General features: G+C 44.8%; 1 protein-coding gene across 1 annotated transcript in view; it reads left to right on the top strand.

The window, feature by feature from the left end:
* The first annotated feature begins 1,165 nt into the window (after positions 1-1,165).
* The window catches only part of ADAMTS12 (ADAM metallopeptidase with thrombospondin type 1 motif 12), a 140,956-nt gene continuing 129,694 nt past the window's right edge, over positions 1,166-12,427 (top strand). The window contains exons 1-2 of the mRNA XM_054283474.1: positions 1,166-1,295; positions 5,920-6,281. Of these exons, the coding sequence (XP_054139449.1) occupies positions 1,166-1,295; positions 5,920-6,281 (492 nt within the window). The remainder of the gene's footprint in view (positions 1,296-5,919; positions 6,282-12,427) is intronic.

The raw sequence follows: 12,427 nt of genomic DNA on the forward strand, positions 1-12,427 counted from the left end.
AGCACAGATTGCAATGAAAGTATACAAGAAGTCCATGGTGGAGCTAGCTTTAAGCAGGAGGCTGCCAAAGCAGATGAGGAGCCCAGCCCAGGTCTCAAGCATGGGACAGCACTGAAGTGTGCACCCACCTGTCGATCCTTGGCCTGGCAGTGACCATAGCAGATGCTCGATGAGGAGACTTGCCAGAGAGTACATGGCATGCACTTGAAAATGTAGATGGCAAGGTTATTTAGGAACTTTCTGTCCATAGGGAGGACATTCAGAAGTAACCCCAATGTGCCAGCACACTGCTAAACGCAGAACGGTCTCGGCACCCTGAGGAGTCTTAACCTGCATCAGGGGAGGTTTAGGCTGGACATTAGGAAGAATTTTTTCACAAGGAAGGATGATTCGACTTTGGCATGAACTGCCCAGGGAGGCGGTGAAGTCGGCATCCGTGGAGGTGTTTAAGAAAGCAGTGGATGTGGGTCTTGCTACCATGCTCTGGTTGACATTTTGACATTCAGACACAGGCTGGACTCAATGATCGCAGAGGTCTTTTCCAACCTGGCTGACTCTGTGATTCTATCAGGTAGCCTGGAAACCGGGCTCTGGCTGCTGGGACCCGAGGGGCCACGGGCTATGGGATGCTTCAGCCCGGGAAACCCCTATCCCCTCCCGCCGCATCAGGAGCGGTGGACAACGGGAGAAACTCCCGCCTGCCTCCAACACCTTCTCCTGTGGCGAGGGAACCTCTGCCAGGGCCTGTGCGGGGCTGCGAGGCGCCCTGCCCCGGCCCCTCGGCGGAGACACCGGCGTGACCCAGCGAGGGGACGCAGCCTTGTGCGGGCGGCCCTCCCCGAGGGCGGCCGGGCCGAACTCCCCACTCCGGCTGCGGTGAGGGCGGAGAGGGGCGGCGGTCCCTGTTGGCGGCCTCGCCTCTCCTCCCTCCCCGCCGACCCGGCCCGGTTCGTCCCGCCGCGTTAACCCCGGCGGCTCCGAGGCGGGGGCTCCCGGGAGCTGCTCCCTCCCCACAGCCCTCCTTCCTCCGCCGGCAGAAACCAGACACCGGGACGGCCTCGCGCAGCCCTTGTGCAGAGCGGCGCCTGAGTCCGGCGGCGCCGGGAGCGGCCCGGCCATGCCGCGGCCCCGATAGGCGCCCCGCTCGCAGCTGCCCGCCCGCACCATGCCATGTGTGCCGCGGAGCCGGGCCGCACGCGTGCTCTCCCTCTGGCTCCTCGTCCTCCACGCCCAAGCGCCCTGCCTGGGCAGGGCCCCGCCGGCCGGCAGTTCCCCGTTCCCCGACGGCGGGCAAGGTCAGTGGCGGCGGGACGGGGCGGGACGCCGCGGGGAGCGGGTCCCGCCGAGGGTGCGGTGCGAGCCCGAGCAGCGCAGCGGCTCCGGGACGCTGCTCGGGCGGGAGGGGCGGCAGCCGGGCCGTGTCGGCCCCTGGAGCTGCCCGGGCAGCGCTGCCGGGAGCGGCTCCGCACCGGGGCACAGCGCTCTGGCTGCGCCTTATGCGGCTCCCGGGCAGAGTTTGGCTGTGGAGAGATGAAGGTATTGCTAAACTCCGCCTGTTGCAGATCTTCCCCGTTTAGAAGCAGCTGTCTAAATGCCGGGATCGTTCTGTGCTACTAAACCGAAGAAGTTTACTGTCCTGATTATTTATTTATTTTAAGCAAGCGATCGCTTCTGTACCAAAGCAGCAGGCGCTGTAGAAGGATTGGTCTTATCAGGGTTCAGCACCCGCTGTGAGTTTCTCACATTTAGTGAGGATGGTAAATTACAAATCAGACTTCACCCGCGGGAGGAGTTTCTTTGAGGCTGCCCTCACAGTTGGGTTATTTTGTCCTCTTTTGGAGTGGGGAGTGCAAGGAAATTTAATTTTTATTTTAGTTTTTGCCGGCTTAAGGAAAATTGTGGCTCCCAAGGGAGAAAAATTTTGAGTAGTTGGAAGACTCTGCCTGGCAGTAGAAGATCCAAAAGTATATGAAGAAATTTTGCTTCTGTAATCAACAGCTGTGGTCCTTTCAAAAGAGCTTGAACACAAAAGAGAAAATCTTCTCTATCTGTCAGAGAGTGTGGAAAGGTGTTTAAATAAAGTGCCTGAAAAGTGTTTCAATAAGGTGCCTGAAAAGTGAATTTTCAAGTATCCTGAAGTTGGTTCCTGGTGGATTCATTGAAAGTGGATGCTAAAATTACATCCCTGTGACTGTACATGGGACAGAACAGGGATGGTTGTGTTAGCATGTAGCGGCTGTTTAAGTGTTGGGCATGTGGAAATTAATGTAGAAGTAATTTCACTTTCTAGGCATTGAAAACAGTCTTTTCCAAGAATTTGCAAATATCATTGAGTAAAGGGGCAGTTAAAAATGTGGCTAATTTTTTACACAGGAAGGTTTCTGGCAGTGTGAGGTGTGGACTGAAATTTGTATGTGGTAGAGTTGAAGTGTTCTCCCCTCTCTACATCCATAAGTGTGGTGGATGGGACATTGGGATGCCCTTGCAGAGTGCTGAAGGCCTGCTCTCTGCTGTAGGGCTTTGAATGGAGCTTGCTGTATTTCCTGGGTGTGATGCTTCCTCGCAAGATGAGCCCACACTTTTTCCTATCCCAGGGAATGGTTTGAAAACAAGCCAGAGGGTCTGAGGGGCACATGTACACAAACTACAAAGATGGAGATGAAACAATGGCAAATGATGGTGCGTCACATTTTAAAGGAATTTTGTCAGGGAACATGTTATGTATTTAAAATAAATTGTGGTTTTCCTGTCATGTGTGACAGATCATGTATGTTTTTATCCTAGTTTAACCACTTTGTGTACAGCCATTCCTAATAAGGCAATTCTCTGCCATGTGTGGTGAATTTGAATCCACAGAGGAGCAGAACACACAGGAGTGGTTTTGAATATTATCAGATGTTTTCACTGATGTGGAATTTGAAAGGTCTGCAGAGAAGACTTTTCTGACAACTTAAAGAGTGCTTGGGCTCCTCAAAATGAGTGTGAAGGGCCTGAACATTGCCTGCCCTGTGCGCCCAAAAGTCTGAGCAGACACTGATTGCAGATAAAAGTTGTGACTCAAGTGTGTGCTGCTCATTGCCATGTTTCGGTCTCATTCACAATACCAACACAAGCCAGCATGCCCAGGCTGTAGTTCTGGAAAGACAAAACACCCTCTGGAGATACACAGCCACCTTTCCTGGCCTGTAAGTCCTGAGCAGTGTCCACACGACAGGTGGGACTCCCCTGGAGTGGAGAGAATGCTGGATGTCCAAGGGGGATGCTATGACTTGCCAGTGCCACGGCTTGTCAGTGGCATTTGTTCTCTCCATTTATGTTTGCTGCTGCAAAATTTTATGGAAACTTGTGGTGTTTTAATAGGAATTCCCGTTACTATGTGAAACTAGAGGTATTCGGTATTGAGGGATGCAGCCCTTAATTTTGAGCAGTCTGCGTTGCATGAATTTTGTTCTTTCCTAGAAGGGCAGAAAGGGATCACCAAAATTGTACCACTTGTCTGTTTTACACTCTTCTCCAGGCAGAAACTATGCTGTCTTAGGCTTAGTGTGGAGCTCAGTAAATTTTTCTGTTGTAGTTAGGACTGAATTTTACCCAGTCTAGGCAAAACTGTACTGATAGTGATTACTTGCAGAAATATTATTACCCTCATCATGTTAGACTTTTTTGTCGTAATCTTATTCCCTCTGGTCTTTTGAAGGGTTTTTAATAATTCATTTCTGCAGTTGTATTACAGTACATTATTATTGCAGCATAATTCTCCTCTCCAGTAACTAAACAAGTATTTAATGTGTTTATGGAAGAAGTTCAGTATCTCTGCTTTGATAATCCAATGCTTCCGCCTTATTTTACATCTTACTGATGCTGATGGCCTACTTTTCTTTAACCTCTGTACACTAAGTGATGCTATAGTGATGAAATAAAAAACTTCCTTGCATAGTTTTAAATCCAAAACCAGAAGTCTTTGGTGTTGCATAGAGTTCAGCAGTTAAGCCACAACAAATTAGGTTCAAGACATCAGGCAGAGGCAAATGGCACAGTGACAGCAAATGAGTGAGTTTTCCTTCAGGCACTGGATTTGATTTTTTAATGAGTTGTGCTGAAGACCATAGAAATGGGGCTGGTCTTGCAGCATTCTCTGTTAGTCTGACTTTGCTCGCCATATGGAAGTCCCATGTCTGGGAAGTCCCATATCCCAATATGGGATGTGAGACATCTGGGAAGTCTCACAATTTAGCATCTGCAGATCTTATCTCTTCTACCTGCCTTTTTTTTTTTCTTTTTTCCTTCCCTGTAGAGTGTGAGGAGGCTTGGGTTAGCTTCAGCTGCTGAATTATCAGGCATCCAGCACCTTTTGTGCTGTCCACAGGCTGTGCCAACTGCAGGCGTGAAGGTGTGCACTGAGTTTCCAGCGTCTCAGTCCCCTCAGTGGACAAGGGCAGATGTCTCTGAGAACCTCTGGTAGGCATTATTGTCCACGTTGTCAAGACCTGGCTCTGTGAAGGCCCAAAACCCCACTGCTGTGGCTTGTCCTGCAAAGGCTCCAAGTCACTGCAGGCTTGTATACAAAGAAATCTATTGTGTAAGAGAATAAGTTTGCTTCTGAAGTAGAGTTGCTGCTGAAACTAGGCCAGAATTCTGATGTAGTTCTATATGTGCTGGGAGGCCGGGGACTTTGTGTGTTTTGTTTTGCTTTCCTTTCAGTTGGAAGTGTTTCAGTGCATTTGTCTCAGGGGTCTTTGGCCTGAGGAAGCTCAGGCAGCCACGTCTTAAACTGCAGCTAATGAGGGCAGCTGAGATGTGCTCCTTCCAGAAGGGGATGAATCCAGACAGCTGCCTGCTTAGGCAGGATTTTTCCTCTGTGACTTTGAAGGTATAGGCAATGGAGGGAGAAGTGCTTCTAAAAGGATTGTCTAACTAGACCTAGCCTGGAAGCAGCTGGAACAGGCTAATTGCTTTGTTAAGCAGCTTAGTTAATGAATGGGGTGTAGTCACTTTATGTGTGAGTGGCTGGGACTTTGGGAGTGAAGAGCGACTCTGGGTAAAGAGGAACTGGATTAATGCATGTCATCATAACTTCTTTTTAATTAAATGTGTTCAGACTGTCATTTCTTGGGTAGAATTCAAGTTATCCCAGCAGATCTGGCCCTTAGGGTATGAATTCTTATGGATTGTGTTTTATGTGGATTTGTGTTATTTGCACGGGGCTTTTGCGTTTCACATTAATTTAAAAAAATAAAATTGGGTACAGCTGGTGTTTCTTCTGTATCTTCTTGTGCTTCCCCTGTTGTAGCAGGGGACAACAATGTCAATAATGCTCTCTTTCCCTGCTAGATTCTGAGAAGTGATAAGATGTCCAATCTTACCCTGCTTGGAACGCCTTATACAACACAGCAGGATTACTTCATTCTCTTCAAACCCTTCTTTGAAATTCTGAAGCTGCAGCTGTAGCAGTTGCTAAAGCTGGTGCTACTGAGATGCTGTTACTACAGATAATCAATTTGTGTTGTCTTCACCTTTATGTCTTTGCAAGGCTCTCTGTCCAAGTTCAGGTGGTCAGTTTTTTGGATGTATGAAGATCACACTCCTTGATCACAGTATCATGTCCTGGAGACCTAGGTCATGAAGGGTTCCCAGCTCTAGTGGGACTGGGAGAGGGGAGTGTGCATGACAGTCAGTCTTTTATATGAATGGGGACAAATGTTTGAAAAGAAGAATGTTTACCTTCTAAACTGAGGGTTACAATGGGAGAATAGAAAGCCCAAATGAGGAATGTGTTCCATAGTAGTCTGTGCACTGTCTGTCAGTAGGGCGTTGTGGTGAATTGCTCTCACTTCTGATTTTTCCTTTAAATTATGTGAGATCTGTACAAGCTAGTACTCACTCTAGTTTTGTTTCTTTTTTTCCCCCCCTTTCTCTCAGAGCAATTTGTGAAGACAGTGCCAGAATACCACGTGGTTCATCCAGCAAGAGTAGATGCAAGTGGGCATTTTCTTTCTTTTAATCTACACCCTCCCATCTCAAGTCTGAGGAAGAAGAGACATCTCGTAAAAAGTGAAGATGTGGTATATTACAAAATTAATCACAAGGAGAAAGATCTGTTTTTTAACTTGACTATCCACACGGGATTTCTTTCCCATAACTATGTAGTAGAAAGGAGACGTGGCAACCACACCAGGGCGAAGATTTCAGCTCCCTCAGGAGTTCCTTGCCACTTCCTTGGCACAGCGTGGCAGCCCGGCTCCGGCAGTGGGACAGCAGCCATCAGCACTTGCAGTGGCCTGGTAAGTGGTGTGATCTTTACTGGGGTTTTGGGCTATTTCTGGTGTCATTAGAGCTGAGCTTGTATGAATATGTCTGCTGAAAAACTGGGTGAGCCAGTCTGATGCCTTGCTCACTCAGAAAGAACGTTTAATTCTATGGATGTTGTTTGGGTTTTTTGAAGAATCAGAAAGTCAGAAGGTGATGCCGAGGCCCCTTGGCATTTACTTTTAGCTAGATTTCTTTTTTAATTGGTGATCTGGACTGAAGGTTTCTGTCAGGCATACAGCTTGAAGCCATCCAATATCGAGTCATTGCTTTGACTCCATTAGTAGTTGGATTGTCTTATCAACGCATCCAAATATGAGCTTCTGTTCTGTAATCCTGTAAAAGGAATGTAGCTCAAGTACACTGAAACTGCTCTGTGAATCACACCCATGCATGGTAGGTTGGGAAAACACAGTTATTTCCTAATGAACTGCACTGCAGCTTCAGATATAAATGATAGGTTACATGCAACCTTAGCCAGAGCTCTGAATTCAAGTGTTAACCATTGCCAGGCACCTCATGTAAAAGAACACCCCTAAGGCTGGAGCTTGAAGTCGAACGTTTCTCAGAATCGTGTGGTTCACACTGAGACAAGGAGACGGAAACCTTTTCTTTTCCATGCTGTATGTTTTTTAATCACAGCCATAGCTTCGGTTTCTGTATGTGCTAGAGCATGAGGCTGAGAATGCCTTTCTGGAGGGGAAGAAGGAACAAACTGCCTGAGTGTGAAGGGGATGTAGCGAGGTGTGTGAAGTGGCACGTGTGATGTGTGAGAGGCAGAACCCAAAGGGTTTGTGGAGTGTGCAGACAGAGGTGATGGTGAAAGGTGTGCAGCGTGCACATGCTCTCCTGCCTTGACTCCACATGCCTGGAGTGGCAAATGACAATGTTTGAGAGCCCCTGAAGCAGGGGACTGATCCCTTCTGGCCAGCACATCTCAAATCTGCAGCAGGCCGGGGATTGATGCTTCAATTCTGAGCCTGAACGCCAGGGTGGGTGAAGTGGGAAGTGTAACCTTTCCCTGCTGACCTGTCAGTACCAAAGTGTGTTCCTTGCTGTTGAGCTGTGTGAACCATCCAGAAACTATGGAAAGTCTTCTGGCAGTGTGTAAGAAACAACATGAAGACAGTGGTGGTATATATGAAATAGGAAATTCTGGAGTTTTCAGAGGTGCTGATAACGCATTTGGCATGTTTCCTGGAGAATCGAACATTTGCTTGAGGGAAGAAGTTTCAGTCCCACAGGTATGAAGTTTCATGGATTTTATTTTCTAAGTTACATTTCCCGTGGGGACCAACTTATCAAAATTTCTCCAAAACATATTTTGGTCATACAGGGTCAGTAAATAAAAGGAGGTATGATGATACAAGTAGATTCTTTGGTTGTTTTGTTTTGTGCTTTAACAGAATGTCTTTGTTATTTTTCAGTAGGATGAGAACTTGAAAATGAGGTGCTAGATCTTCATTGTATCTTTGGAAGTATTTAATCTGCAACAAGAACTAAGAAAAATGCAATTGGCATTTTAAATTCAGCTTGGTAATATCTTTTAAAGTTATCCTTTCATTTGTGTTATAAACTTTTTGACTTTTATTTTCACTCGAAGCTTTTGAAAAAACACTTGTATTAGAAAAATCACTGTTGAGGTTTTCTGTTCCCATCCTGCCCCAAAATGAAACTTTGAAAATATATAATCACAAATTAATTCAGGTTGAATAAATTAATTTTGCCTCTGGATAAAAAATAAATTAATTTTGCCTCTGGATGGTGGTTTTGATGTGATGATTTTTGTAGTCCAGAAGTTGCTGCTCTGAAGAGGTGGCAGTAAGAGTTGGGTCTGTATCTTGATTCTCCTGTGTGCCACAAACTGGGGAAAGGCGATTGAGCTTGCCTTTCCCCAGAAAGCTTTCCAAAAGATCGAGTGTCATATGAAAACATCTATTGATGAATAATTTTGTCAGCTATGAGAAATGAAATCTGATTTTCATGATAAAAACCAAACATTTCTGCATTTTTTTTTTGTTTGTGGTTTATCTCCACATTTCAGAGCTCTAGTGTTGATCTATTTTCATCCTGGTGATCCTCAATTTTTTGCTCTTCAGCATCAGGTCTATTTGTGTCTTTTTTTCTTTCTGGGATGAGTTGTGTTTGTCTATTGAAAATATTTTTTTCCATTTACTCTTGTGAAGGAGGGGAGGAGAATGAAGGAGAACTGAGGGTAAATAAACACATGAAATTAGAGAAACTTGCTTCAGATACCAAAGTATCTGAGGAGATTAATAGATGATGGCATGAGGAGAAATGAATAGCTTGTTTGCTGTTGTAAAACTGTGCTGATATGCTCATGCCTCCTAACCCAAGAGCTGGCGAAAACCAGTATCTTAGCTTTTAAATACTGGGAGCAGGAATGTTAGTGATGCTCCTTCCCTGGTGCTGTTTGGTCTTGACACTTCAGGTTCATCATCAAATTAAAGCCTACTGTGCTTTTGTTGCTGAGGCATTTTTTAATAAGCTCAGCGAAGCACCAATTTACTGTGGTAATGAATGACAGGAAACTCTGTGATCCCTAAACGTCAATTTTTTTGCTTTCTTAGTCGTTGGAGCTGGTAAAAAAATACAACTGGAATTTACTGATTTGATTAAATAAATATGTTTTATGGCATATCCTCTTGGTTGTCATTTTTAATGTCAAATGTTGCATTATTATTTTGTATTCTGCCCTAGTGAATTTCTTAGAATATGTTCACCCCAATTTTACAAGCAGTGGCCTGAACTGGAGCAAAATAAAATCCTAAAGATGCCTGTGGGAGAGTGTTCTAGAGTGTTCCTAGTTCTAGTCCTCTTTGTGGAATAGCTTCTTCTCATTTTGAGTCTGTTTGGTTTGTATTGGACAGTTTCTTGATTTCCAGGACAATAGTGGTGTATAAGAACCAAAAAGATGTGTGCTGTATGTTTGTGTCGGTCATAAAAATCGCTCACAAAGTGCACTGAAAATAGAAAATCTGGAAATGTATTTTCATCTCCCTTTCATTTTCACTTTGAAATGTATTCCTGCTTCCCTTGGCATTACACAGGCATTGCTGATGTATTTTTTAATGTTCACAGAATGGTCTGCAAAGGAAATAACAGAGTGATAGGTGTAAGATATGAGAACGGGTGGCACAGTCATTGTGTGACATTGTTCTTTTTAAAAAAAATAACTGTGTCTCTGTTTTCAGAAGTATATATGGGAAAAAAAGATTCATAAAGGAATTTGATCAGATTTGGGCAAGGAGATACAGAGGATAATTATCAAGAGATCTGGACGGAATAAGATGTAATTTCCAAATCCATTTTTTTCTTACACCTTGTGAAATCTTAGTTTCCCTTCCATGCTAAATAGATCATGACCTTCTTAGCAGGTTGAAGAACATGATGCTGTAATCTCTGTCTCTTCCTCTATGGGTCAGTTGCTTAGTGAAGTCTTTTGCACTTCTGAGCCATTTTGAATAATGCATGTGTTAACATGGGCAGAGTGAGACAAACCTCGCTGTTTATTTTGGGTCACACTTGGATGAGGGAATCCCTGTGGGGGAGTCACTACTGGAACACAAGAAACATCAAACTGTGGCACTTGGCAGGGGAGCAGACATGAAATCACTTAGATACAGGAAAATTACCAAGATGAAGTAAAGGGAGGAATTTATTTATTTTTATATCTTTGAGTGAAAATGATGTTTGGATTGGCTGTCTTGGCAGTCTATTTACGGCACTCTTCTAATAATGCTATGAATTTTCCCAATGCCTTTCCACAGAAGGCTACAATGAACTTTCCCAATACTAATTTCTTAATTGCCAGTTGTGTTCTAGTGCTGAGAACCTGTTGTGTCGGAGCTGTGGTGTCAGCTTGTCCTCTCAATAGGGCTGATGGCGAGCAGAGCCCAGTGAAGTTGAATGAAAACCCGGGGTTTGTATGCACCGGAGTCCTACAGAGCTGGGAAGTGGGTTTTCCTCTGGTAGTCCATCCTCTTCATTAGGAACAAGGCCCCCTTTTATCCATCAGTAACACAGACATTGTTTATAGTATTTTTAGATGACAGAGCATCATTAAGGCTTTGTTTCCTTGACACTTGTTTACAGAGCAGAGCTGTCAATCTGCAGTTGCTTCGGGGGATGCATTTGTCTTCAAAGGCATTAGCATGGAAAAGGGAGGAGAGTGGAAGGACATTAGCATGGAAATTTGGAAGGACATTAGCATGGAAATCTGTGCACCTGTATCTGGCAAGGTTCTGGCCATACAGGGCCTGTGGGCAGATCCTGCTTTGTCTGTCTCCAGCTAGTCTGAGGGCTGCCTCTGTCCTGGTGGACATCACTGTTTTTAAAAAGTGCTGGGTGCCTTTGAAAAGATTTTTAAAATGTTTCCCCCACCTCCATTCTCTCTGTGCTGCGCCACAGTCAGGGCAGACTTTTGTGGACCTTAAATTGGTGGCTGTATGACTGTTCGTGTAGCAGCTGGTAGGAGGTGCTCCAAGTGGGACCTCTCTGGGCACATCTTTGTCTGTCCTGACACCAGTGACAAGCTTGTCACTGAAGTGGAATGGTGGCTGAATTCTGCTGGAACGTAACCATTCTCTGTTGCAGGATATCACCATTGAATGAAGCCCAGAATGAGCTCTGGTACTCATCCAGTTCCACCTGTCTTCTCCGTGTAGCTTTATCTTTTGCAGACTTGCATCAGTTTTGGGGAATTCAGCATGATCTCTGTTCTCCTGCTACATGCCCATAAGCTTTTCTAGGTAATGTGAGATGCTGTTTTTCTGTTGACCCACATGTTGCTGTCTTATGATCTGTCCCAAGTTGAACAGTTCTGTGCAGGTATCGTAAAAGTATTTTAGTGATAATGGGCTCTGTGACAGATAGTGGTCTAATACTGCTGTTTAGACTGTCCTCTCCTGTAGATACAGAAAACAGCCTTTAACATGTTGGACTTGGTGATTTCCTTAGATGAGGTTTGAGAGTAAAATCATCTTTCAAACAGTTTTATAATATTTGTTCTAAAGTAATGGAAGAATAAAATGTCTTGCTAAGCTTATAATACATACTTTTATCTGCTTCTGTATCTCCCAGCATTTGAGCTTGTTTGATTACTGACCATTTGTTTGCTAATCTGTTGTTAAAGGTAGTTACCAGGGTTTAGCAAAGCTAAAGTACTACACAATTCACTCCTACAGCCCAGAAAAATATCCGTGTCTTTTTATTCACTTGTCATACACATGCAGCTAGTAGAGTTGTTCCTCTTCCAATGGAAGTGTATTTTGATTATTAAAAGTGGCAAGATATGTGGCAGTGAGAAGACTTTTATGGAAAGTGGGCATGTAACGTTTTCCTCACTTAAACTTTTGACCACCTGAAATTGGATTCAGTGCTCATCCCTGACCTGTGACTGGGCAGCCCCAGAACACATTTGGGCACGTGTACTGTTTAGGTGGCTGTTTTAATTTTATGATTTGAATTGGAATGTATTCCTGTAGTGGTTCCGGAGATACATTAATTCCATTCTGTGAACGTGGCTTCTGGGAGACAAAACCAGAAGTTCTTCAGGGTCTCCTGCTCTTCTCTCATCTCTCCTTCCTTCCTCTGAGACAGTCTCTTGTCTTTCCCCTGAGGGATGGTACTAGGTGGGTCCTGCTTGTGTTTGGAAGTATGGCCATATCTGCCTCTCTGCCAGTGGTATCTCCTTACTTTGGTGTCAGTGGCATCTCCACTGCATCCTCCTTTGGTTTGTCTGGCAAAGGATGGTCTGGTGGAACCAAAATATAGGAATATGGTGTTTGGAGAGAGGCAAGAATGAAATCAAGCTGCCCGCGTTTTCCTCGGGGATGGGAATTGCTCCATGGAGCTTCCACAGTCTGATTACTGCAATCTGACTTGTTCTGATAATCCTAAAGAAGGAAAGAGCTGCCAACTAACCTGGTTGTGTAGCTGATGTACATCTCTTCTCACATGCAGTAGTATGGAAAATACTGTAAGTAGAAGAACATGCACTGAAAGTAAATGCAGTTTTTGCTGTGCATCTGTTCGTTGTCGTGCTTGGTTTGCCTTGTTTCTCCATTACAGTAATAAATATCTGGGTATTCTCCTTGAC

This window comes from Melozone crissalis, unplaced genomic scaffold (assembly GCF_028551555.1).
Source record: "Melozone crissalis strain CALT ecotype California unplaced genomic scaffold, PUWL_Pcris_2 ptg000036l_1, whole genome shotgun sequence".
Classification (NCBI taxonomy): Eukaryota; Metazoa; Chordata; class Aves; order Passeriformes; family Passerellidae; genus Melozone; species Melozone crissalis.